At 39.2% G+C, this 23,274-nt stretch overlaps 2 protein-coding genes across 2 annotated transcripts in view; both read left to right on the forward strand.

Moving 5' to 3' along the window:
- LOC111151231 (ceruloplasmin-like) overlaps positions 1-1,515 on the forward strand; it is a 29,512-nt gene extending 27,997 nt beyond the window's left edge. Inside the window, exon 18 of the mRNA XM_022509037.1 lies at positions 1,357-1,515. Coding sequence (XP_022364745.1) covers positions 1,357-1,515 — 159 coding nt within the window. The remainder of the gene's footprint in view (positions 1-1,356) is intronic.
- A 15,445-nt stretch (positions 1,516-16,960) lies between these two features.
- The window catches only part of LOC111147632 (ceruloplasmin), a 47,818-nt gene continuing 41,504 nt past the window's right edge, over positions 16,961-23,274 (forward strand). Inside the window, exon 1 of the mRNA XM_022503821.1 lies at positions 16,961-17,286. Coding sequence (XP_022359529.1) covers positions 17,144-17,286 — 143 coding nt within the window. The 5' untranslated portion in view covers positions 16,961-17,143. The remainder of the gene's footprint in view (positions 17,287-23,274) is intronic.

Here is a 23,274-nt window from a genome sequence, read left to right on the forward strand (position 1 = left end):
AGCAGCCCTCTGGGGTTACTCACTTGGTCTTGGAACAGCCAGTCGCCTGTTCCCTGAGGCTGTGGTCTCCCTTGATGCCAGGGCTCCAGATACACGGTGCACATTTACTGGTGACTGGAACATTGTCAATTCTTAGTTAAAATTGTTTAGTATTGTTCTCTACATTTCTGACATCTTAGAAATGGATCCCTGCCCCCCATTTTATTGTCACTGTAGATGCAAAATTAATCTTCCTAAATAAAAATGGCTCAGGCCCCAATCTACAGCTGGTAGAAAACACCCTGCCTCTCTGCTCTCTATTTTCCAGTATCTCCCATTCGTGCTTCTGCTCACCTCCCTTACCTCTCGCCTCACATGGCTGGCATTTTCTCATCTCTGTGCATCTCCAGAATGGAACACACCCCCATTTCCTCTGACTCCCCTTAACAATCACAAAAACAAGGCCACCGTGGGTCATAGATGCTTAGTGAAATTTTGGAGGTAGATGAAGAATTTTCCCCCCAATACTACACAGTGAAAGCATTTACCATTTGACTTAAACATCCCTGTCTTCAGTTATCCCTCTACCATGCATTACTGTGAAACACTGGCTGTCCACCTTTTCCTCTTACACTCAGTACTTCTTTCCTCACACTCTTCCTCTCCAGATTTGCTTGACATCTGTCCTCTCCTCAAATTATTCCAGACCCCATCTTGAGCTGCACTCTTCAACATGCCCCCATCCTTCAAATACCTCCCATTGCATTATTCAGAGCAATTCATCTCCTTCCTATGCTCTTCCAAATCCATCCTGATCCAGCCAGGCCAGGCCCTGGGGCTTCATTTTTCAAAATCAAAGTAGCCTGCAGAGGAGGTAGTCTTCTGAACATCTGGTTCTTTGTTTAGGAGAACAAATAGTCCCTAAGGCCCTCAGTCTCCAGTTCTGACCCCAGAAGGCAGATGAGCCCCTCTCCTTCCTGTAACCATGAGTTTTCCTGATTAGCTACACCTTAAGAAATGGTCATCTCACATCCCCAACATCCTTAGTTAGAAATACTTCAGTTAAAATTTTGGGGATTTGTAAGACCGGATGTTGTCTGAAATCTAGAGCTTTCTTCTGCAGGAGGCACTGACAAGGTATCTAACACCAAGAATGACACAAGATCCCTTTAGAGTGAGATGTTTCTCTGTGGCCTATCCCTGAAATGTTCTCAGACTTGCTCCTCCTTGAAACCCTCACTTGTACTCCGAAGAGAAGTACAATGGCACCTAATGTTTTCTAATTGTTGTCTAACAAAGTATTTTAGAATTGATAAGATATATAAATGACTAATACCTTTTATAAGTTATTTAATGGTGTTTTGTCTCCTTATTGAGGATACGGGACTGTATCGCTCTGATGTTTATGACCTTCCTCCTGGAGTATATCAGACTGTAAAAATGTATGCAAGAGATGTTGGGACCTGGATATTTCATTGCCATGTTAGTGTTCACATTGAGGCTGGAATGGAAAGCACTTACACTGTAATCGAATGAAAAGGTAAGCCAAATTAATTTGAAGTGATCATATTTAAATTAACTCTGTTTATATAAGGATATCTGACCCACTGAACTTTACATGATCTGACACACTATTCATTCATTTAAAGATTACTGTTTTGAAGGATACCTAGGTGGCTGAGTTGATTAAGCATCCAACTCTTGATTTCAGCTCAGGTCATGATCTCAGGATCATGAGATGGAGCCCTACATCAGGCTCTACACTCAGCTGGGAGTCTGCTTGAGATTCTCTCTCTCCCTCTCCCTTTGTCTCCCCCCCCCCACTCTCTCTCTCACTCTCTCTTTCTCTCTAAAAGACATAAATAAATCTCAAAAACCCTCAAAGATTACTGTTTTGAGATGACCAAGAAACTCTGGTCTTATCTTCTTTCTCAAACTTAAATAACTGTTTCTAATCTGATAAAAGATACTCTAGAGTTATATGCATTATTTCCAGACTCATATAACATACACATAAGGATTTGAACAATTTATAGAAGATGAAACACAAATGGCTATTGAGCCTATAAAGATATCTAACCTCGCTAATAATCAAATCACTTAAACATTGTATTTAAACAACAGTCAGATACAGGTGTTGAGTAAGGAAGCTCTTGATTTGGCAAAGATTTCTTTTTTCAAAGATAGTATCAGTAACAGTGTGGTGAGGTAGGTTTATTACATATACTCTGATAGAATTATAGAATTATAAAGTGTTTCCACAACTCTTGAGGGAAACTAAATAATGATTACATATTTTTTCGTATTCAAGTGATACTTTATTTCTTCTTATTCCCTTCTCCTCTTTCTCTAACACATTTTACTACTAACAACTTTAGGATGAAAATAGTATCTTCCTTTCTGAGGTTTTCATCAGTTCCTTAGTTACTTAGGCTCTCCATGAAGTCATTACTCTTCGGTCTCTTGATATAATTATTTAATATTTTGACTCAGTTACTTCTTAGAAAATCATGAAACTTTCTTTTCCACAGCATAAATATCTTTCTGATATGAGTGTTGACAAGTCCATGAGCAGAGCTAAAGCTACTGAAGAAGGGATGAAGGAATCCAGGGCCTGGCTGAAGACTCATGGCAATCTACCAGGAAAACAAGCTTGAAATACATTTTTTTTTTGTCAGTTTTGTGTGTGAGCTTCCTCTTTCTGTCAACTGTGCCACGGGGGTAGAGTCTATAGTGGTATAACAAGGTTTTCAACACATAGTGAAGGGAGTGGGCAAGAGGAACAAAGACAGCAGGTACAATCTGAACTCTAGCTCAGAAAGAAAATACACAATCCAAGACTAAACTACACCATCAGTCAGTGTCAAAAAAAAAAAAGAAAGAAAGAAAAGAAATTCTCATAGCATGGTTGAAAATTTGAATCAGTATTTAAAATGCAAATTCATGTATTATTATTAGACTGCAGGTTATAGAATGTATAAGTGACAGTTTTCCAGAACCAAGAATAAGGCCTCATGCTCTGTCTTTGTCTGGCAATATTAACATTTGGGATGTGTTCTGCTACAAGTAACATAAAACCCAGCTAAGCTAACTGAAACCAAAGCCAGCTAAGAGGATTACCAATGGTGTTTGTCGCAAACTTTTAAGTAAGCTAGGAGGCTGCTAGGGTTGGTCCAGTAACTTGATGGTGCAAGGGCCAGTGTCTTTAATGTCCTTGGTATTTCCCTCATGACTGTTGCCTCATGATTGCAAGATGGTTGCTGCAACTCCAAATATTGCATATATACTGAAGGTAGAGAAGAAGGAAAAAAGAGTAGCACCAACCACATATTCTTTTTTTTATCAGAAAAGTAAGTCTTCTGAGGAGACCCAGCCAACTTCTTCTGTCCCATTGGTCAAACCCCTACTCTCTGGCTATTGCTAACAGCAAGGAATGCTGGGAAAGAGGTTTTGTAGCCTTTGTAGAGGGAATAACAAGAAGAGGGGACTACAAATGTCTTGTGGGTTGGCTAAAAAACAGCTTATGCCTTAGACAATAAGAATATTTAAAATCAGAAATTAGTTAAATAAAAGGGTTCAACATGAGCATTGAAACCAAAGCCATACTTTTCATTTTTTCTTACTTACAACTTCTTAACTTCACAGATAATACATAAATACCCAGAATCTTATCAGACAAATCCCTGACATCATTTCATTTTACCCCAAGGTACTCCAACTTGTGTCTCCTGAAAAGTACTTCTAAAAATTAATATGCTAATAATGCTATGATAACACTGGACAAAATTAACAATACTACTTCACTCTCCGCTATTGAAACTAATAAGAACCTGCAAAATATGGATGAAACTAGCCACCCTTCTTTCCCATGAGAAGCATCCCTTTCTGAGAATTTTAAAGGTGTGCCTGATAAAACTACACCATTGTGTAAGAAATTGCTAAAGCTGTTGTCCAAATCTCACCAAAAGTAATACTTAACTTCACCTACTCATTCACTTATGAACACAATCCTAAACTTTGGGATTCAGAGATGGACAGGAGTCATAGTCTAGTAAAATGAACCCTAATTTAATGAATACATGAAGTGTGATTTGATGAATCGAGTTGTATGGAAAAGTAGTCAATGGCATACATCTTAACAGGAACAGTTGAAGACGAAGAATGCATCAGTGGGATGTTTCTCCTGCACAACTATTCAAAGGTCCTCTCATTGTAATGATGAGTACTCATCATTTCAACAGAAATATCGTTAGTGCAAAAAAATTTTTTAAAAAGGAATATGCTTTAAGAATATACACTTTTTTGGCCAAATTCTATACTTACCAAGAAAATTTTGTTCCATAACTTGATTTTCTAAGAAGATCTATAACCAAATTTTTTAAAAGGTCAATAATATATGGCACATCTGATTGGCTCAGGTGGTAGAGTATGCAACTCTTGATCTCAGGGTCATGAGTTCAAGTTCCATGTTGAGTATAGAGATCACTAAAAAAAAAATTGAAATAAAAAAGAAATAAAAGACTGATAATAAAAACCTATTCTCCTTTACTTTTAAATGAATACATTACTATATTGACTAATTACTCAAGTTGGCAAAATTATCCAAAGTGAGCCCTCTAAACCTAGTCATCTTTTTGTAAACTGACAAAATGAAGGCTCTGAATCTTCCAACTGCCAGCCAGACCCTGGCCCGAATCCTGCCACAGCACAGAGAGACTGGGAAGCTCAGCCCAACATGGTCTCAAGCCATGTTCTAATGCCCTCAGGATCATAGTGCATCTCTGGGTCATGGAGGCCAAACCTGAATTCCAGCCACTCTACTCACTAGCTACTTACAAGGTATAAAAACTCTCTTATCCATGGTTTCCTCACCTATAAAATGAAGATGATAATAATAATACCTATTCATGATATTCTGTAAGCAAAATAATGCCTCCCCCAAAGCTATCCTCATCCTAATCCTCAGGACCTATGGCTATGTTAGTATTCATGGCAAAGGTAAATGAAGGTTGCAGATGGAATTAAGGCTTCTCATCAACAAACCTTAAGATAGGGAGATTATTCAGGGTTATCATGATGAGTCCTTAACAGTAGAAGGAGGCAGAAGAGGAGGTCAGAGTGATACAATGTCAGGACTCAACCTGCCATTGTTGGCTTTGAAAATAAAAGGGGGCCACATAAGCCAAGGAATGTGGGCAGCCCCTAAGAACTGGAGCAGGTTAGGAAATGGATTCTCCCCTAGAACCTCCAAAAAGGAATGCAGCCCCACTGACACCTTGATTTTAGGCTGGTGATGCAGGGGTCAGAATTCTGACATATAGAACTATAAAATACTAAATTTATGTTGTTTTAAGCCACTGAGTTGCTGGTGATTTGTTAAAGCAGCAGTTAAAAAAATTTTTTTTAAAAAGGAAAACTAATGCATCTGTCCAATTGGTTATTGTTAAGATAAAATGAAATAAAATTTATAAAGCTCTTGGCACTGCTCTGGCATACTATAAAGCTCTACTTGATGTTAGTGACTATTCTTATAGTTAGTATTTACTCACTCTCTTTTTTAAATTAACATATAATGTATTATTTGCTTCAGGGGTACACAGGTCTGTGATTCATCAGTCTTACACAATTCACAGCACTCACCATAGCACATGCCCTCTCCAATGTCCATCACCCAGCCACCCCATCGCTCCCACCCTCTTCCCCTCCAGCAACTCAGTTTGTTTCCTGAGATTAAGAATCTCTTATGGTTTGTCTCCCTCCCTGGTCCCATCTTGTCTTATTTTTTCCTCCCTTCCCCTATGGTCCTCTTTCTTGTTTCTAATAATCCTCATATCAGTGAGATCATATGATAATTATCTTTCTGTGATTGAATTATTTCATTTAGCATAATGCCCTCTAGTTCCATCCACATCATTGCAAATGGCAAATTTTGGGGTCTTTTGATGGCTGCATAGTATTCCATAGTATTCCATACTATTCCATAGTATTCCATTGTGTGTGTGTGTGTGTGTGTGTGTGTGTGTGTGTGTGTGTGTGTATACCACCTCTTCTTTATCCATTCATCTGTTGATGGACATCTAGATTCTTTCCATAGTTTGGCTATTGTGGACATTGCTGCTATAAACATTTGGGTGCATGTGCCCCTTCGGATCACTACATTCATATCCTTAGGGTGAAAATCCAGTAGTGCAATTGCTGGGTCATAATGTAGCTCTATTTTCAACTTTTTGAGGAACCTCCATACTGTTTTCCAGAGTGGCTGCACCAGCTTGCATTCCCACCAACAGTGTAGGAGGGTTCCCTTTTTCTCTGCATCCTTGCCAACATCTGTCATTTTCTGACTTGTTAATTTTAGCCATTCTGACTGGGGTGGGGTGAATCTCACTGTGGTTTTGATTTGTATTTCCCTGATGCCATGTGATGTTGAGCACTTTTTCATGTGTCTTTGGGCCATTTGGATGTCTTCTTTGCAGAAATGTCTGTTCATGTCTTCTGCCCATTTCTTGATTGGATTATTTGTTCTTTGGGTATTGAGTTTGATGAGTTCTTTACAGATTTTAGATACTAGCCCTTGATCTGATATGTCATTTGCAAATATCTTCTCCCATTCTGTTGGTTGTCTTTGGTCTTATTGACTGTTTCCTTTGCTGGGCAAGAGTTTTTTATCTTGTTGAAATCCCAGTAGTTCATTTCTGTTTTTGTTTCCATTGTCTTTGGAGATGTGTTTAGCAAGAATTTGCTGTGGCTGAGGGCAAAGAGATTGCTGCCTGTGTTCTCCTCAAGGATTTGATGGACTTCCATCTCATATTTAGGTCTTTCATCAATTTTGAGTTTATTTTTGTGTATGGTGTAAGGAAGTGGTCCAATTTCATTCTTCTGCATGTTGTTGTCCAATATTCCCAACAACATTTGTTGAAGAGACTGTCTTTTTTCCTTTGAATATTCTTTCCTTCTTTGTTGAAGACTAGTTGACCATAGAGTTGAGGGTCCATTTCTGGGTTCTCCATTCTGTTCCATTGATCTATGTGTCTGTTTTTGTGCCAGTACCATACTGTCTTGATGACTAGAGCTTTGTAATAGAGCTTGATGTCTGGAATTGTGATGACACCAACTTTGGTTTTCTTTTTCAACATTCCTCTGGCTATTCTGGGTCTTTTCTGGTTCCATATAAATTTTAGGATTATTTGTCCCATTCCTTTTGTTTGTTTGTTTTTCTTTTTTTGTTTCTTTGTTCTTTTTTTTTTTCCTTTTTTTTTTTTCTTTGTTCTTTTTTATTGTTGTTCTTGTTCCATCTCTTTGAAAAAAAGTTGATGGTATTTTGATAGGGATTACATTAAATGTGTAGATTGCTCTAGGGAGCATAGACATTTTCATAATATTTTTTCTTCCAATCTGCAAGCATGGAACACTTTTCCATTTCTTTGTGTCTTCTTCAATTTCTTTCATGAGTACTCTACAATTTTCTGAGTACAGATTCTTTGCCTCTTTGGTTAGATTTATTTCTAGGTATTTTATGGTTTTTGGTGCAATTGTAAATGGGATAGACTCCTGAATTTCTCTTTTTTCTGTTTTGCTATTGGTGTATAGAAATGCAACTGATTTCTGTGTATTGATTTTATATTCTGACACTTTACTGAAATCTTGTATGAGTTCTAGCAGATTTGGAGTGGAGTCTTTTGGGTTTTCCACAGGAAGTATCATATCATCTGCAAAGAGTGAGTTTGACTTCTTTGCCAATTTGTAATGCCTTTTATTTCTTTTTGTTGTCTGATTCCTGAGGCTACAACTTCTAGTACTATGTTGAATAGCAGTGGTGATAGTGGACAGCCCTGGGGTGTTCCTGACCTTACGGGAAAAGCTCTCAGTTTTTCCCCAATGAGAATGATATTTGCTGTGTCTTTTTCCGAGGTGGGTTTTATGATACTGAGGTATGTACCCTCTATCCCTACACTGTGAAGAGTTTTGATCAAGAAAGGATGCTGATGTACTTTGTCAAATGCTTTTTCAGCATCTATTGAGAGTATCATATGGTTCTTGTCCTTTCTTTTACTAATGTAGTGTAATCAGATTGATTGATTTGCAGATGTTGAACCAAACTTGCAGCCCAGGAATAAATCCCACTTGGTCGTGGTGAATAATCCTTTTAATGTGCTTTTGGATCTTATTGGCTAATATTTTGCTGAGAATTTTTGCATCCATGTTCATTAGGGATATTGGTCTGTAATTCTCCTTTTTGATGGGTTCTTTTTCTGGTTTGGGGATCAAGGTCATGCTTGCCTCATAAAATGAGTTTGGAAATCTTCCTTCCATTTCTATTTTTTGGAACAGTTTCAGAAGAATAGGTATTAATTCTTCTTTAAATGTTTAGTAGAATCCCCTGGGAAGCTCTCTGGCCCTGGGCTGTTGTTTTTTGGGAGATTCTTGGTGATTGCTTCAATCTCTTTACTGGTTATAGGTCTCTTCAGGTTTTCTATTTCTTCCTGGTTCAGTTTTGGTAGTTTATAGTCTTTAGGAATGCATCCATTTCTTCTAAATTGTCAAATTTGTTGGTGTATAGTTGTTCAGAATATGTTCTTATAACTGTATTATTTGGTGTTGGCTGTGATCTCTCCTCTTACATTCATGATTTTATTAATTTGGGTCCTTTCTCTTTTCTTTTTGATAAGTCTGGCCATGGGTTTATCAATCTTACTAATTCTTTCAAAGACCCAGCTCCTAGTTTTGATGATCTGTTCTACTGTTCTTTTGGTTTTTATTTCATTGATTACTGCTCTGATCTTTATTATTTCTCTTCTGCTGTGTTTAGGCTTTATTTGCTGTTCTTTCTCCAGCTCCTTTAGGTGTAGGGTTAGGTTGTGTATTTGAGACCTTTCTTGTTTCTTGACAAAGGCTTATATTACTATATATTTTCCTCTCAGGACCACCTTTGCCATATCCCAAAGATTTTGAACAGTTGTGTTTTCATTTTCATTTGTCTCCATGAATTTTTTCAATTTTTCTTTAATTTCCTGGTTGACCCATTCAGTCTTTAGTAGGATGCTCTTTAGCCTCCATGTATTTGAGTTCTTTCCAACTTTCCTCTTGTGATTGAGTCCTAGCTTCAGAGCATTGTGATTTAAAAATATGCAGGGAGTGATCCCAATCTTTGGGTACCAGTTGAGACCTGATTTGTGACCCAGGATGTGATCTATTCTGCACATTTTCCATGTGCACTGAAGAAGAATGTGTATTCTGATGCTTTGGGATGGAATGTTCTGAATATATCTGTGATGTCCATCTGGTCCATTGTGTCATTTAAAGCTTTATTTCCCTGTTCATCTTTTGCTTAGATGATCTGTCCATTTCAGTGAGGGTGGTGTTAAAGTCCCCTACTATTATTGTATTATTGTCAATGTGTTTCTTTGATTTTGTTATTCATTGGTTTGTATAGTTGGCTGCTCCCATGTTAGGGACATGGATATTTAAAACTGTTAGGTCTTTTTGTTGGACAGAACCTGTAAGTATGATATAGTGTCCTTCCTCATCTCTTATTTCAGTCTTTGGCTTAAAATCTAATTTGTGTGATATAAGGATTGCTACCCCAGCTCTTTTTTTGGATGTCCATTAGCATGGTAAATTGTTTTCCACTGCCTCATGTGAAATCTGGAGGTGTCTTTGGGTCTAAAATGAGTTTCTTGAAGACAGCATATCAATGGGTCTTGTTTTTATCCAATCTGATACCCTGTATCCTTTGATTGGAGCGGTTAGCCCATTTACATTCAGGATAACTATTGACAGATATGAATTTAGTGTCATTGTATTGCCTATAAGGTGACTGTTACTGTATATTGTCTCTATTCCTTTCTAGTCTGTTACTTTTAGGTTCTCTCTTTGCTTAGACTACCCCTTCAATATTTCCTGTAGGGCTGGTGTGGTGTTTGCAAATCCTTTTAGTCTTTGTTTGCCCTGGAAGCCTTTTATTTCTCTTCTATTTTCAATGACAGCCTAGCTGGATGCAGTATTCTTGGCTGCATATTTTTCTCTTCTAGTGCTCTGAATATATCATGCCAGTCCTTTCTGGTCTGCCAGGTCTCTGTGGATAGGTCTGGTGGCAATCTAATATTTCTGCCATTGTAGGTCAGAGACCTTTTGTCCCAAGCTGCTTTCAGGATTTTCTCTTTGTCACTGAGACTTATAAGTTTTACTATTAAATGGTGGGGTGTTGACCTATTTTTATTGATTTTGCGGGGGTTCTCTGTGCCTCCTGGCTTTTGATGTTTGTTTCCTTTCCCAAATTAGGGAAGTTCTCTGCTATAATTTGCTCGAATATACCTTCTGCCCATCTCTCTCTTTCTTCTGGAGTCCCGATTTTTCTAATATTGTTTCGTCTTATGGTATCACTTATCTCTTAAATTCTCCCTTCATGTTCCAGTAGTTGTTTATCTCTCTTTTCTCAGCTTTTTTATTTTCCATCATTTGGTCTTCTATATCACTAATTCTTTCTTCTGCCTCATTTGTTCTAGCAGAAAGAGCCTCCATTTTTTATTGCACCTCATTAATAGCTTTTTTATTTCATCTTGATTAGATTTTAGTACTTTTATTTCTCCAGGAAGGGATTATCTAGTATCTTTTATGCTTTTTTTCAAGCCCAGCTAGCATCTTTGTAATCGTCATTCTGAACTCTAGTTCTGACTTCTTACTAATGTCCTTATTGATCCCCAGTGGTTGGTACTGCCTCTTGTTCTTTTTTGGGGGGGTAAGTTTTTATGCCTTGTCATTTTGTCCAGAGAAGAATAGATGAATGAAAGAACAAAATGCTAAAAGGGTAACAATGATCCCAGAAAAATATACACTAACCAAATTAGAAGAGACCCAAAATTGGGGGGGAGAAGAAAGGGGAAAAAAAAAAAAATATATATATATATATATATATATATATATATATGATTAGGCTAGTGAATAGAACAGAGCCACACACTAGATTTTGTGTGTATTTTGGTCTGTTAGAAGAAACTGTCTCCCAAAATTTTAAAGAAAGAAAGAAAATATGTATATGTATGTGTGTATATATATATTTATATATATATGGATAAACATGACGAAGGGATGTAATATGACTGTGAAGATGAAAACTAAAAAAGATTTTAAAGAAGGAATTGATAAGATAGAAGTTGGTTGAAAAAGGAAAGGGGAAAAAAAGGAGAGAATGTGATCAGGAGGGAGAGTAGAACAAAGCCATATGCTAGATTTAGGGTATATTTTGGTCTGTTAGAAGAAACTGTATTCCAAAATTTTAAAGAAAGGCATATATATATATATATATATATATATATCAATGAAGGGATAGAATATGACTATAAAAATGAAAATTAAAAATTATATTTTAAAAAGATATTGATAAGATAAAATAGTTAAAATAGGTTAATTAGGAAAGAGGAAATTTTCAAGAAAAAGAAAAAAATAATAAAAATTTTAAAAAGATTAACTTTGAAATACTAAAGAATCGTGGGGGGAAAAGCCATAAATTCTATGGGGTGTATTCCCCTAGCACTGAAGTTTTGCTGTTCTCATTGATTGGTAAAATTAGTCTTGGCTGGATGTTCTTGGTGATCTGGCAGAAGGGCCTATTGCAGTGATTCTCAAATGTCTTTGCCTGAGGTGGAATTGCACCTCCCTTGCCAGGGGCCAGGCTAAGCAATCTGCTCTGGTTTGCTCTCTGTAGCTTTTGTTCCCAGAACGCTTTCCATAGAGCTTTGGAGGAGGAGAATGAAAATGGTGACCTCCCAATCTCCAACCCCGAGAAGCTGAGAGCTTGGCACCCCACTCCTCAGTGCACCCTTAGAGAAAAGCAGTCAATCCCTCCTATCTCCCTGATCTCCAGCCATGCTCTGTACTCACCCGGCCTGTGATTGAGTGTTTCTACCTCTGGCGCACTGACCTGTTTGGAGTCTCCAAACCCAGAAGATTCCTGCAACACATTCCCACACCGCTGTCCCCGGGGAGCAAAGAGGGGGGTCTCTGGATCTGCCACCTGTGGCATCCCTGCTTAAAGAGCAGTGGCCCAAATGTGGCTTGGATCACGGTTTAAGGTAACCCTGAGCTGAGAGCCCCCTCCTCAACTCCCTCTCTGCAGACTGCTTCCCAGCTCTGATACCTGGGAGCTCTGCCACACTCAGATACCTCCAGTCTTTCTGTGGCCTCTCAGGTTCTGAGACCACACTGTCCCTGTGAGGATTCTGCCCCTCACTTAGCCACTGGAGTGACACCCTCCATGGAGTAGACTTCTAAAAGTTTCAAATTTTGTGCTCCACTGCTCTACTGTTTGCAGGGTGCTGACCCCTCCCCCCATGGTCTATTTTCCCATGTATTGCCTCAGATTCACGTCTCCTCATGTCCTACCTTCCAGTAAGTGGTCCCTTTTATCTTCATAGAATTGCTGCTATTCTTCTCTTTGATTTCCTGTTCAGTTTGTAAGTGTTCAGAATGTTTTGATAACTATTTAGCTGAATTCCTGGGACCAGACGAAATTTAGGTCTCTTACTCCTCCACCATCTTGCTCCTCCAACATTTATTCATTCTTTCAATTTTTATTAAGCTGTGTGTCAAGTACTATGCTAAGTGCCAGGGATTCAAGATGAAGTAAGGTATAGTCATTGGCCCCAAGAAAGCCCAGTCTAATTGAGTGGACAGTCATGTAAACAGATTATTCTGATATGAAATTTTTAATTTTCAGTATTTTATCATGCCATGATTTCTTTGGGGACCTTGTTAACTGGGAAAAGACTGCCCCTCCCAGAGCTAGTTAATTCCTAGAAGTAGTGAACAGCTTGCCAATGAACCAGTCTTTCATATGTGAAACAACCAATCCCCGATTTCATACTCCCAACCACCTCCTGTATGTAACCCACACACCAAGCCATTAGTTCTTCTGTCCTAAATCAATCCGAGCCTATTATGAAACAACTAGAAACTGTTTCTATGCCCCAAAGCCTGCTGAGATGATTCAGACTAGCCAGTCATAAGCTATTTACTCTGCCCTGCCTTGTTTTTCCTACACAAACCCCAACAAAAGCTGTGGCCTGTGCTTTCTCTTTATCTGCTTCTGCCTCCTGAACAACTCTGGTCCTGCATGACATGTGCGTCTCTTGTGTCTAGGGGAATTGTGACTTTTCTTTCAATGGTATTGGCCTCTTTGTGTCATCACAGAGTCATTTTTTATAAATTAAGACCCAGACACAAATCAAAGTGTTAAGACCTACACAGAATATATTGCCCCAGCATGGAACAAAAGCAAGAAGGAATGAGGTTAAACATAACAAGAGAGGAAGATGTTTCAGGAAAGTTACACATTATGTGTGGTTGGGTGATGTGTGCTTGGGTGGCTCAGTCTCTTATGTAGTTAAATATCTGCCTTCTGCTCGGGTCATGATAGCAGGGTCCTGAGAATAGGCCCCCATCAGGCTCTCTGCTCAGCGGTGAGTCTGCTTCTCCCTCTGCCCCTCCTCCTCATCCGCCCCCCCACCCAGTCTCTCTCTTTCTTTCAAATAAATAAATAAAATCTGTTTTTTAAAAAAGTCACACATTGAAGTTGTATGTTATCAAAGCTTGTGAATATTCTTTCATCTTTTATAAAAATAAGTCTACTATTCTGGTTCTCTTTCATTGCTAACAAATCCTATGTTTTGATTTCTACATTATTCACCATGTAAGAAAACAAAAACAGAGTAATTGGAATCCTTATGCCATTAAAAAAAAAATCTCTTTCCCCATTGTGATGTAGACCTCAACACCATCAAGGTTTTTGCTAAATGAGAGTCTAGGCTTTTCTCTTCCCCTGCCTATGACAGCTGTCCCTGTGAGTATGTGCTGGAGAGAACCTTGACCCATTAATGGTCAGCCAAAGGGGATGGAACAACCAAAGCCCAGTCTGTGTGATCACTCCCTAAATAGCCATGAACTGAGCAGTAGAGAACAGGATCAGCCAGGCTTGTGCTAAACTAGTTCATATCAAGGAACTTGTTATCAGAGTTCCATATGAAACCACACTCACTGATAAAATTCCAGAGTTGCACAATTTCCTGTGAAAAAGATAGCTTCATGGTGGTCTGACTGGTCCTGTACAGAATGACCTGGGATTTTATACTGTTTCCTGCTGTCACAAAGGGAGATACTGTCCTTAGTGGTCTGTTTCTTAGTAATCCTTCTATCTTACCTTAAAAGGCAGTTTTCATGGATCAACCAAAAAGAAGCTAGAGGGTACAAGCAGGAATAGTGGAGATAAGGAGAGATTGAATCTTGCCAGACAGAAATAAAGTGAAACTTCCTTGATTTTAGCCATTATCAGGCCCAGGATATCTTTTCTTAAATCCTTTTTTTTTTTTTTAAGATTTTATTTATTTGAGAGAAAGAGAGAGAGAGAGAGAGAGAGCGCATGAGTTGGGAGGGGAGGGACAGAGAGGGAAGCAGGTTCCCTACTGAGTGGGGAGCCCAACGCGGGGCTCCAGCCGAGGACACTGAGACCATCATCTGGCTTGAAAGCAGACTTTTAACTGACTGAGCCACCCGGGCACCTCGAGCCCTAGGATCTTAATTGCTAGATGCAGGTAAGACTCACCCTATCCAGAAATCTTTAAGAGAACAAAAAAAGAAATTGTGGAAAATGATTAAAACTTGTGTGATGTCTCTACTCATGTCACTAAGCAGTTAACCTGGCTGTGCAGTAATTATTTATAACAAACTATAAAGGGGTACCCCAGGGTTCTGAGGTTACAGCTTTCTGACAGACACAGGTAAGTGGACGAGCTATTTGGTCCCATCCAGGTTCCTCTCTTCTTTCTTGCGATGCTCTAAGTCCGCTGAGACTCTCCTGTGGGCGCCCCAGTTTATGCTGCTGTGACACATTTCTTGAGCGCAGAAGATCTCAGTTGCAACATTATGCAAAGTTCACTTTTGAGGTCCAACCTTGGATTCCCTGTAAGGAGATTTGCAGTAAATGACCTGTCAATGGCCAGTTGCTTATTAGCCCAGAGTGGCCTCTCTTGTTTAGACAGTACCGGGGCTCAGAGTATTCTCCCCACTTCCCGCCATTCAGCAGCTGTATGCCTTTTAACGGGAAGGGTAACGGTCACAAAACAGGACAGAAATATGGACTTTGTGACCCTTCCTGCATTGCAACATAAAATATTTACTCCCACAGGGCAGGGTGTTACTGTTTAACCATTTCATTTTGCCCCCAGTGTATGGGATGCTACCGATATACATTCTGAAGCCCTCAGTAACTACCTGAGCAGTTTTTGTTTGTTTGGGGAGTTTTTTTGGGTGGGAGTGGGGTAGACTAGCTGAAAGAAGGACAGGACTTTTGCTGTGATCTGATCACTGTCCTCACGTCCCTCAGGGCAGAGTTTGAGCATGGAGTAGAAGATGAGAAAGAAGCAAATGTCCAGAAAGCTGCTGGCTCATATAGTGGCTTTCTGCCATTCTCCCTTTGGGGAGAATGCTAAAAGATGTCTCCTCCGAGTAGACCATTTGGAAATAGGAGCCTCCCCCGGGCTTCAGTATTTAAAAGGAACAGTGTCTTGCGAGGCACAGATTTGGGCCAGTGGTCCTCTCAGTGGGCATGAAGGCACTACAGTTAAAGGTAGCTCTGGAAGGAGGTCTTGGGACATCCTGGGCAATGTGGCTCAGTTTTCTCTATCAGGGCAGTTAGGTAAGATTACTATGACCCGGTGAGAGCAGCATCTCTGTGTGATTTAACATGGTGGGTCATTTCAATTACCATCTGGACAACAGTCTGCTGAGACAGATTTTACAGGTGAGGAAACTGAGGCCAGGGTTAAACATCATGCCTGATGTGACGTGATGTGCCATTGGATTTTGATCTTCATCCTGCTGTCTTCCCTGGCACTCATCATTGTCCTTCTCAGGTTTATTTTTCTCCCTAGCATTTGTCGCTCATACTAGCTGTTTCATTCTTCATTTGTACATTGTCAGTCTTTCACAATGAAAATGTAGGCTGATGAAGGTAGAGATTCATGTCTGCTGTACCCCCAGTGCTTAGAACAGGACCTGGTGCACAGCAGACTCTCTCAGGAACACCTATTAAATTAATGGATTGTACAAACATCAGGGTCCTTTCTCCTATACCAGTCTATTTTTTTTTTAAGATTTTATTTATTTATTTGACAAACAGAGATCACAAGTAGGCAGAGAAGCAGGCAGAGAGACAGGAGGAAGCAGGCTGAGCAGAGAGCCCGCTGATGCTGATGCGGGGCTCAATCCCAGGACCCTGGGATCATGACCTGAGCCAAAGGCAGAGGCTTTAACCCACTGAGCCACCCAGGCGCCCCTACCAGTCTATTTCTATAAACAACTTCAGACAAAGAATAATGAATTGAAGATTCTAGAGGAAAAGGCTATATTAACACAAACTGTGCAGTGTTACAACCAGAATTTTCTGTTAATAAACTTCTATTTATTTCTGATAATAAACTTCTGTTTACTAAGAGCAACCTTTGCTTTTGCAAACAGATTTACTTACGTCTGATTTCTTTGATGATAAAATAGAATTAGCAACCCCTATTATGCTCTATTATTTATTTGCATGTAGCAATGCAGAATAATATGGTAAACTTCCTATGTAGATGTGTGCAGAGCATACAAAATAGATAAATCCTTCAAAATAAGATTCTTATTGTGGGCTTCTTAAATTTGGCACACTAAATATCATGTTTTGTATCACCAAGTTGCAACTAAGTATTTCAAAAGTGAAGAGTGACATGTTTTAAACTGTTTTGCATAATTTCCTCCTGATTTATTAAGAGTTCACTGCGTGCAGGGCACTGTACTGTGGCTTATTGTTCAAGGAACAAAGGGAACATTTAGCGATGTTTTTTGCCCTCCTGGAATTTACACAATAAATGGAAGAAAGCAGAGTTATGCACACTCTAGAGGCTCCAACAATAACTGTTGACTTTTTATTTGTAATCAGAGAAGCCTGGCAACCGAAAACTTTTCTTTCTGAGTTTACCAGAACTGAGCTGAAGTGGGAAACGTTATTTGCTTTGACGAAACAATTTACTTTTGTGCAACATTAAGCTGTGTCAATCAAGCAAACAAAGGAAGAAAGCATAAAATTGCCGGCTTCTGATTTCGCCTCATTGCTTCTTAGGCTCCAAGAGGAAAAAAAATGAAGACTTTGTGGCTGGGTATTTTTCTATTTTTCTATAGTAACTCAGCCTGGGCGAAAGAGAAGCATTACTACATTGGAATTATTGAAACAACTTGGGACTATGCCTCTGACAGTGAGAAGAAACTTATTTCAGTTGACAGGTAAGTCACTCTTTTTTTTGTTTGTTTGTTTAAAGACCAAATTTATAAACTATCAATTAAAAAATAAAGGCAATAAGATAAAATATTTTATTAATTTGCAGTATATGGAAACTGCAAAATGTGGACTGGAAATCCAGGAAACTTTAATAAATCTCTAAATTCCTGGGCATTTTTGGCTAGGGGGAAAGTCTGCCTAACTCCTTTCCCCTCGGTCCTGGGGGGATCTGCGGGCACTCCTTCTTATCTCCTCTGGTTATTATTTTGTGTCTCATCAGGATTCAGTCTTCCTGTCTGTTTATGCAAAAGTTCCTTAATTTAAATAATGACAGTGTAAAATGTTATGTTTATCATACCACTTATTGATTACTAGTAGGTAAGAATAAAATGTCTTTTAATTCTTTAAAACTTCATTTATAGAAATCAAACACTGTTTTAACAAATATGGTATTACTGCGCTCAGTACTTGTTGGATGACTCCGGACAGTTAATTCAATTTGTCTTTCTCAGCCTCAGCCTGCTAATCTGTAAAATGGAGATAAAGAATACCCCGTAGGGTACTTTGAAGAGTGGCTGCATGTAAAGCTCTTAGTATAGTGCTTGGTCCATCACACAGGTACAAAACATGTGAGATATTTATAGTGACCCCCCCCAAAAAAAACTGTGTAACTTAAAGGTTTTCATGTTTTAGGTGAACCTTCCCCCCCTTATTTCAAGCAAAAGTCACCCTACAGAAATGCAAGAGTATCATTCTTGATGTTTTTATAATGGAAATTTATACTGAGGTCATCACTTTTAATAATGCTAATTAAATATTTATCACCATAACCAATGCTCACTACTTTTCAAAATGACAAAGCACAAATGAACCCAATGACCATCAGCTCCTAAGATTATATCTTTAAAAATAGCTAAGCAAGTATACCAATTTTCATAATTAGTATATAATCAATTTCATTGATTCTGTTGACGGGTATATGCTATTCTCATTCATTTTATGCATGTTTGAAAATGTTCACAATAAAAGATAATGCATAGCTGATGATAATATTTAACCATTACGTTATTAATTTAGTAATGTACAGTAAGAAAAGTTTCTGACCTAAAAATAACCGATCGTAAACAAAACTAATACACCTTTCAATAATTTCTTTAAGTCTGGTTTTTAGGTCGTAATTTCTTCTTAGGAATGTGACCTGATTTCATGACTCCACCAAACTATTTTGTATAGTGGCAGTATTTTCCCTGATTAAATACAATGTAAATTATATGCAGTTTCTATAGGGAAACAAAACACATTAAAAAAAAAAAAAAAGTACTGCTATACTCCATGCTCCCATCCACCATTCTCCTGCTCTTATTCATGATCAAAAATCAAATCAGCTTCACTAGACATAAACTAAATGCAAAACATTGACCCAAGCATGCTTCCATAAAGAAGTCTGTAATTCCAGAAGTGAGAGAAGAGAGAGGGAGTTTATTGAGAATGGTGGGGGAGGGGGTGCTGGGGGACAGAGAATTCCTTTGGTTTTAAATACTCTTGTGTCTCCTCTGTGCTTAGGGAAGTTGCGCAACATAGGTTTGATAATCTGTGGCTTCAGCAACAGCCTAGAGTCATGTGAACTCTAAAGGACACTGGTCATTCTGCCTGTGATCTTTTTTTAAAATAAATCTGAGCAGTGACTACTGAAAGAGCTTTAGCAATTTCACCAATACTATACTAAACTTTTTGTAAAGATGAGTTTAGGTAGCAATTTGTTTCTCCCTTTGTTGTCTCTGATTACCAGCATGTCCAGCAGTTTTTGTTCAGGCTGTTGGAACAAAATATCACAGACTGGGTAGCTTATTAACAACAGAAATCTATTTTTCTAGAGGCTGAGAAGTTCAAAGTCAAGGTACCAACAAGAGCTCTCTTCCTGGTTCATAAGCCTTTTCATTGCGTCCTCACATGGTGGAAGAAGCTAGGAATCTCTCTGGAACCTCTTTCATGAGGCACTAATCTCATTTATGAGCACTCCATTCTCATGACCTAGGCATATCACCAAAGGCCCCATCTCCTTATCCACCACATTGGAAGTGTCCCTAACCCTCCAGAACCTGTACGTATGATGAGCTATCACTCTCATGGTCTACATTGTATTCGATGGTACAGTTGACTTTAAAATAAGGTGATGACCCAGCAAAGGAAACAGTAACAAAACTAAAAGGCAACCTATGGAATGGGGGAAGATATTTGCAAATGTCTTACCAGATAAAAGGCTAGTATCCAAAATCTGTAAGGGACTTATCAAACTCAACACCCAAAACACAAAAAAATCCAATCAAGAAATGGGCAGAAGACGTAAACAGACATTTCTTCAGAGAATTCATACAAATGGTCAAACAGACACATGAAACAATACATCACTCATCATCTGGGAAACACAAATCCAAACCGCAATGAGATACCACCTAATACTGGTCAGAATGGCTGAAATTAACAACTCAGGAAACAACAGATGTTGGCAAGGATGGGGAGAAAAGGGAAGCCTCTTACACTGTTGGTGGGAATGCAAACTGCTACAGCCACTCTGGAAAACAGTATCGAGATTCCTCTAAAAGTTAAAAATAGAGCTACCTTATGAGCCAGCAATTGCACTACTAGATATTTATGCAAAGGATACAAACATAGTGATTCAGAGGGGGCACATGCACCCCAATGTTTATAGCAGCAATGTCCACAATAGCCAAACTATGGAAAGAGCCCAGATATCTATTGACAGATGAATGGAGAAACAGGTGGTATTGTATATAATGGAATACCACTAAGCCATCAAAAAGAATAAAGTCTTGCCTTTTCCAGTGTGGATGGAGCTAGAGGGTATTATGTTAAGTGAAATAAGTCAGTCAGAGAAAGACAATACCATACATACCATTTCACTCATGTTGAATTTAAGAAACAAAACAGATGAACATAAGGGAAAGGAAGGAAAAATAAAATAAGTTGAAAATAGAGAGGCAAGCCATCAGAGACTCTTAACTCTAGGAAACAAACTAAAGGTTGCTGGAGGGGCAGTGGGTATAGGGGTAACTGGGAGGTTAAGAAGGACACTTGATGTAATGAGCCCTGGGTATTGTATGCAAATGATAAATCACTAAATTCTATCCCTGAAAGTAATAATATAGTATATGTTAACTAAATTGAATTTAAGTAAATAAATAAACAAGCAAATAAATAAATAAAATTAAATAAAAATAAAATAGGATAATGATCTGGGTGCACCTAATCTATACCAGAGAATTCCTAGTGAAAGAAGAAAGAGAAGAGATTTGAGGTGATTCAAGAAAATACTGCTGACTTGCATTTAGAAGAGGCCACTTGAGAAGGAGTAAGGTGGCTATGAGGAGCTCGGTCAGGTCCTCAGCTTACATCCAGCCCGGTTACATCCAGCCTGGTTACATCCAGCCCGGAAGTGGGGATGTCAATCCTACAACTGCAGTGAACTGAATTCTGCCAATAATCTGACTGAGTTTGGAAGTTGATTTCTCCAGCACCTCCAGATGAGAAAGCACCTTGATGTCAGCTTTGTGATAACCTGAGCAGAGAAGTCAGTCACGCTGTGCCAGACTTCCAACCCACGGAACTGTGATATAATCAGAGGGTGTTGTTTGAAGTTGCTATGTGATAATTTGTTATTTGGCAATAGAAAACTAATGTTCTGTGTCTCGACTGATGAAGCCAAGAATCCAGAAACTTTTCCCATACATTACCCACATTTTAGTACTTATGCCTAAACATAAACAAAGACCATTCAAGTGTATCCTGAATTTATGGAAGGATGTAACATTATTATCGTCTTACTAAGGCAGTATAAAAAATTTTTTAAATTCCACTACCATTAAAAACTCACTTCTGAGTGTGAATCTACCAGAAATTGTGTTGGTTATAGGATTCTAGAAGCTGGGGGGATAAAAAAGAAGGATGTGATTACTGACAGGGAGGTAGTATCTATTGTAATGAGTAAAAAAGAGCCTGTTAAAATTGTCAACAGGAAGAACTACAATTAATATGAATTATCTGGTTCAAAGATCAACTATAATGGATTCTTTTGACTGAATATCTGACTGGCAAACTTCCTGCAAGCTTCTAGTAACTGACCCTTGTCCCCAAGCTGTGCTCTTGAAATTAAATAGACATCTTCTGATGATCCTTTGATGTTCCTTTGGAGACAGAACATAATCAAATAGACCTCCCTCAGAAAATCATATCATATGACATGAAATATTTCCCAATTTGGTTAAGTTAATTTTATTAAAAAAGAAAAGATGGGAAACATATTTCACATATTGCTGTGTATATAAAAGGAATTCCAAATGTCAAAAACCCTGAAAATGTTATAACTTCTGATCAATTAGTTCAAAAGCAGCTTTTGCCTCCCCCAAATCTCTGGGTACAAAGAGTGAATCCCAAGGCCTAGGCCATGCTCCTCCTGTATTAGGAGGTGATTAATACAGGGGAACTTCCATGCAACAAAGGCATTCCGACAAAACCCACTGCATTTTATTGAAATGGGATGTGACATGTTCTCACGTGTTTCAGAGTCACGCTCAGAAAATACAAGTACACAGTGTATTTGAGTGAAGCCCTAAGACTTTGAGGGCCTACGTAAAATGTGAATCAAGAGGGCATTTTAGAACACGGATTAGAATCTGAATCTAAATATCACCAGGACTGATCTCCTACCACTAGGAGACACTGGAGAAAGTTTACCCTCAGAACTGGACGGGCTTGTGTAAGACTGAGTGTGCCAGGGCCTGCTGGGGTGACCAGAGAGGAGCTCCATCTCTGCACTGTGAGCCGTGCTCTCGCTGTGTGCCTCACGGAAATCGTACTCGTGAACCTTCTCACAGCAGTCCCGACTGGATGAATCTGCTTTTAATCTCAGTAGCCTGCAGTGCCTCAGAATTTTGGTTGTTAAAACATCTGCTTATGAGGACTGCCCCTTTCATGCTAATGCTGCAGTGTTAGAGGAAGAATTCACCCCCTCTGTCCTGCTGTTTTCCCATGCATTTTGATGTTCTCGAAATCCCTCTGAGCCTTCCTGAATTCGTTTTTCTATTTTATTCTAATGAAATGGAAACTCAAACAATTAGAAAATGAAAACAATTAGGAGAAACACAGCAAAAGAGGTCACTTCTTTGTTTTCTAATGCCCAGCTTGGCCCCTTCCCATCAAAAAGGGTTCATTTCTCAGTGAGCAATTTGAGAATCCCGCAGTTCCCGCAATCTGGGAGATACGGCGTCGTCGTTATACGGTGACAAGAATGAGATACTCCTCGTCGTCAGAGTCCTCTGGTCAATCAAAGGCATGGTGCTCTGCTGTTTTCAGCACCTGCTGCTGCTGCCCGAGCTCAGCCCCCAGAACCTCTGCCAAGCAGCTCCGCTCACTGACTCCCGTTCTCAGATGTACTCAGATGTCCTCATGCAACTATACCACTGGCCTGGCCACTACCATGGTAGGCTCCGGAAACAGAGCCTGCCACTGTTCTGTCTCGCCTTCCCAAGAAATCCCACTGCGTCTGGGATTAGGCAGCTCTCTTCCCCTTCACTTTGGAGTCTTCGATATTCAGGTTACCCATGGCCCAGTGCTGAATGCCTGCAACACAACACACCAGGGTGTTTCTTAGTAACTATGAATGCCTGAGCCCCTGCCCAGATGCGCACCATCAGAAACAATGGTGCTGGTGCTCAGGAGCTTGCCTTCCATCAAGGTCTTCAGTAGATCCCCAAGCACATTAAAACTTAAGAAATATTAGGCTGCAGGGTGCCTGGGTGGCTCAATGGGTTAAAGCCTCTGCCTTCAGCTCAGGTCATGATTTCAGGGTCCTGGGATCGAGCCCCGCATGGGGCGCTGTGATCAGCAGGGAGCCTGCGTCCTCCTCTCTCTCTGCCTGCCTTTCTGCCTACTTGTGATCTCTGTCTGTCAAATAAATTTTAAAAAAAGAAAAAGAA

Source organism: Enhydra lutris, unplaced genomic scaffold (assembly GCF_002288905.1).
Source record: "Enhydra lutris kenyoni isolate GAN:26980312 unplaced genomic scaffold, ASM228890v2 scaffoldscaffold2, whole genome shotgun sequence".
NCBI lineage: Eukaryota > Metazoa > Chordata > Mammalia > Carnivora > Mustelidae > Enhydra > Enhydra lutris.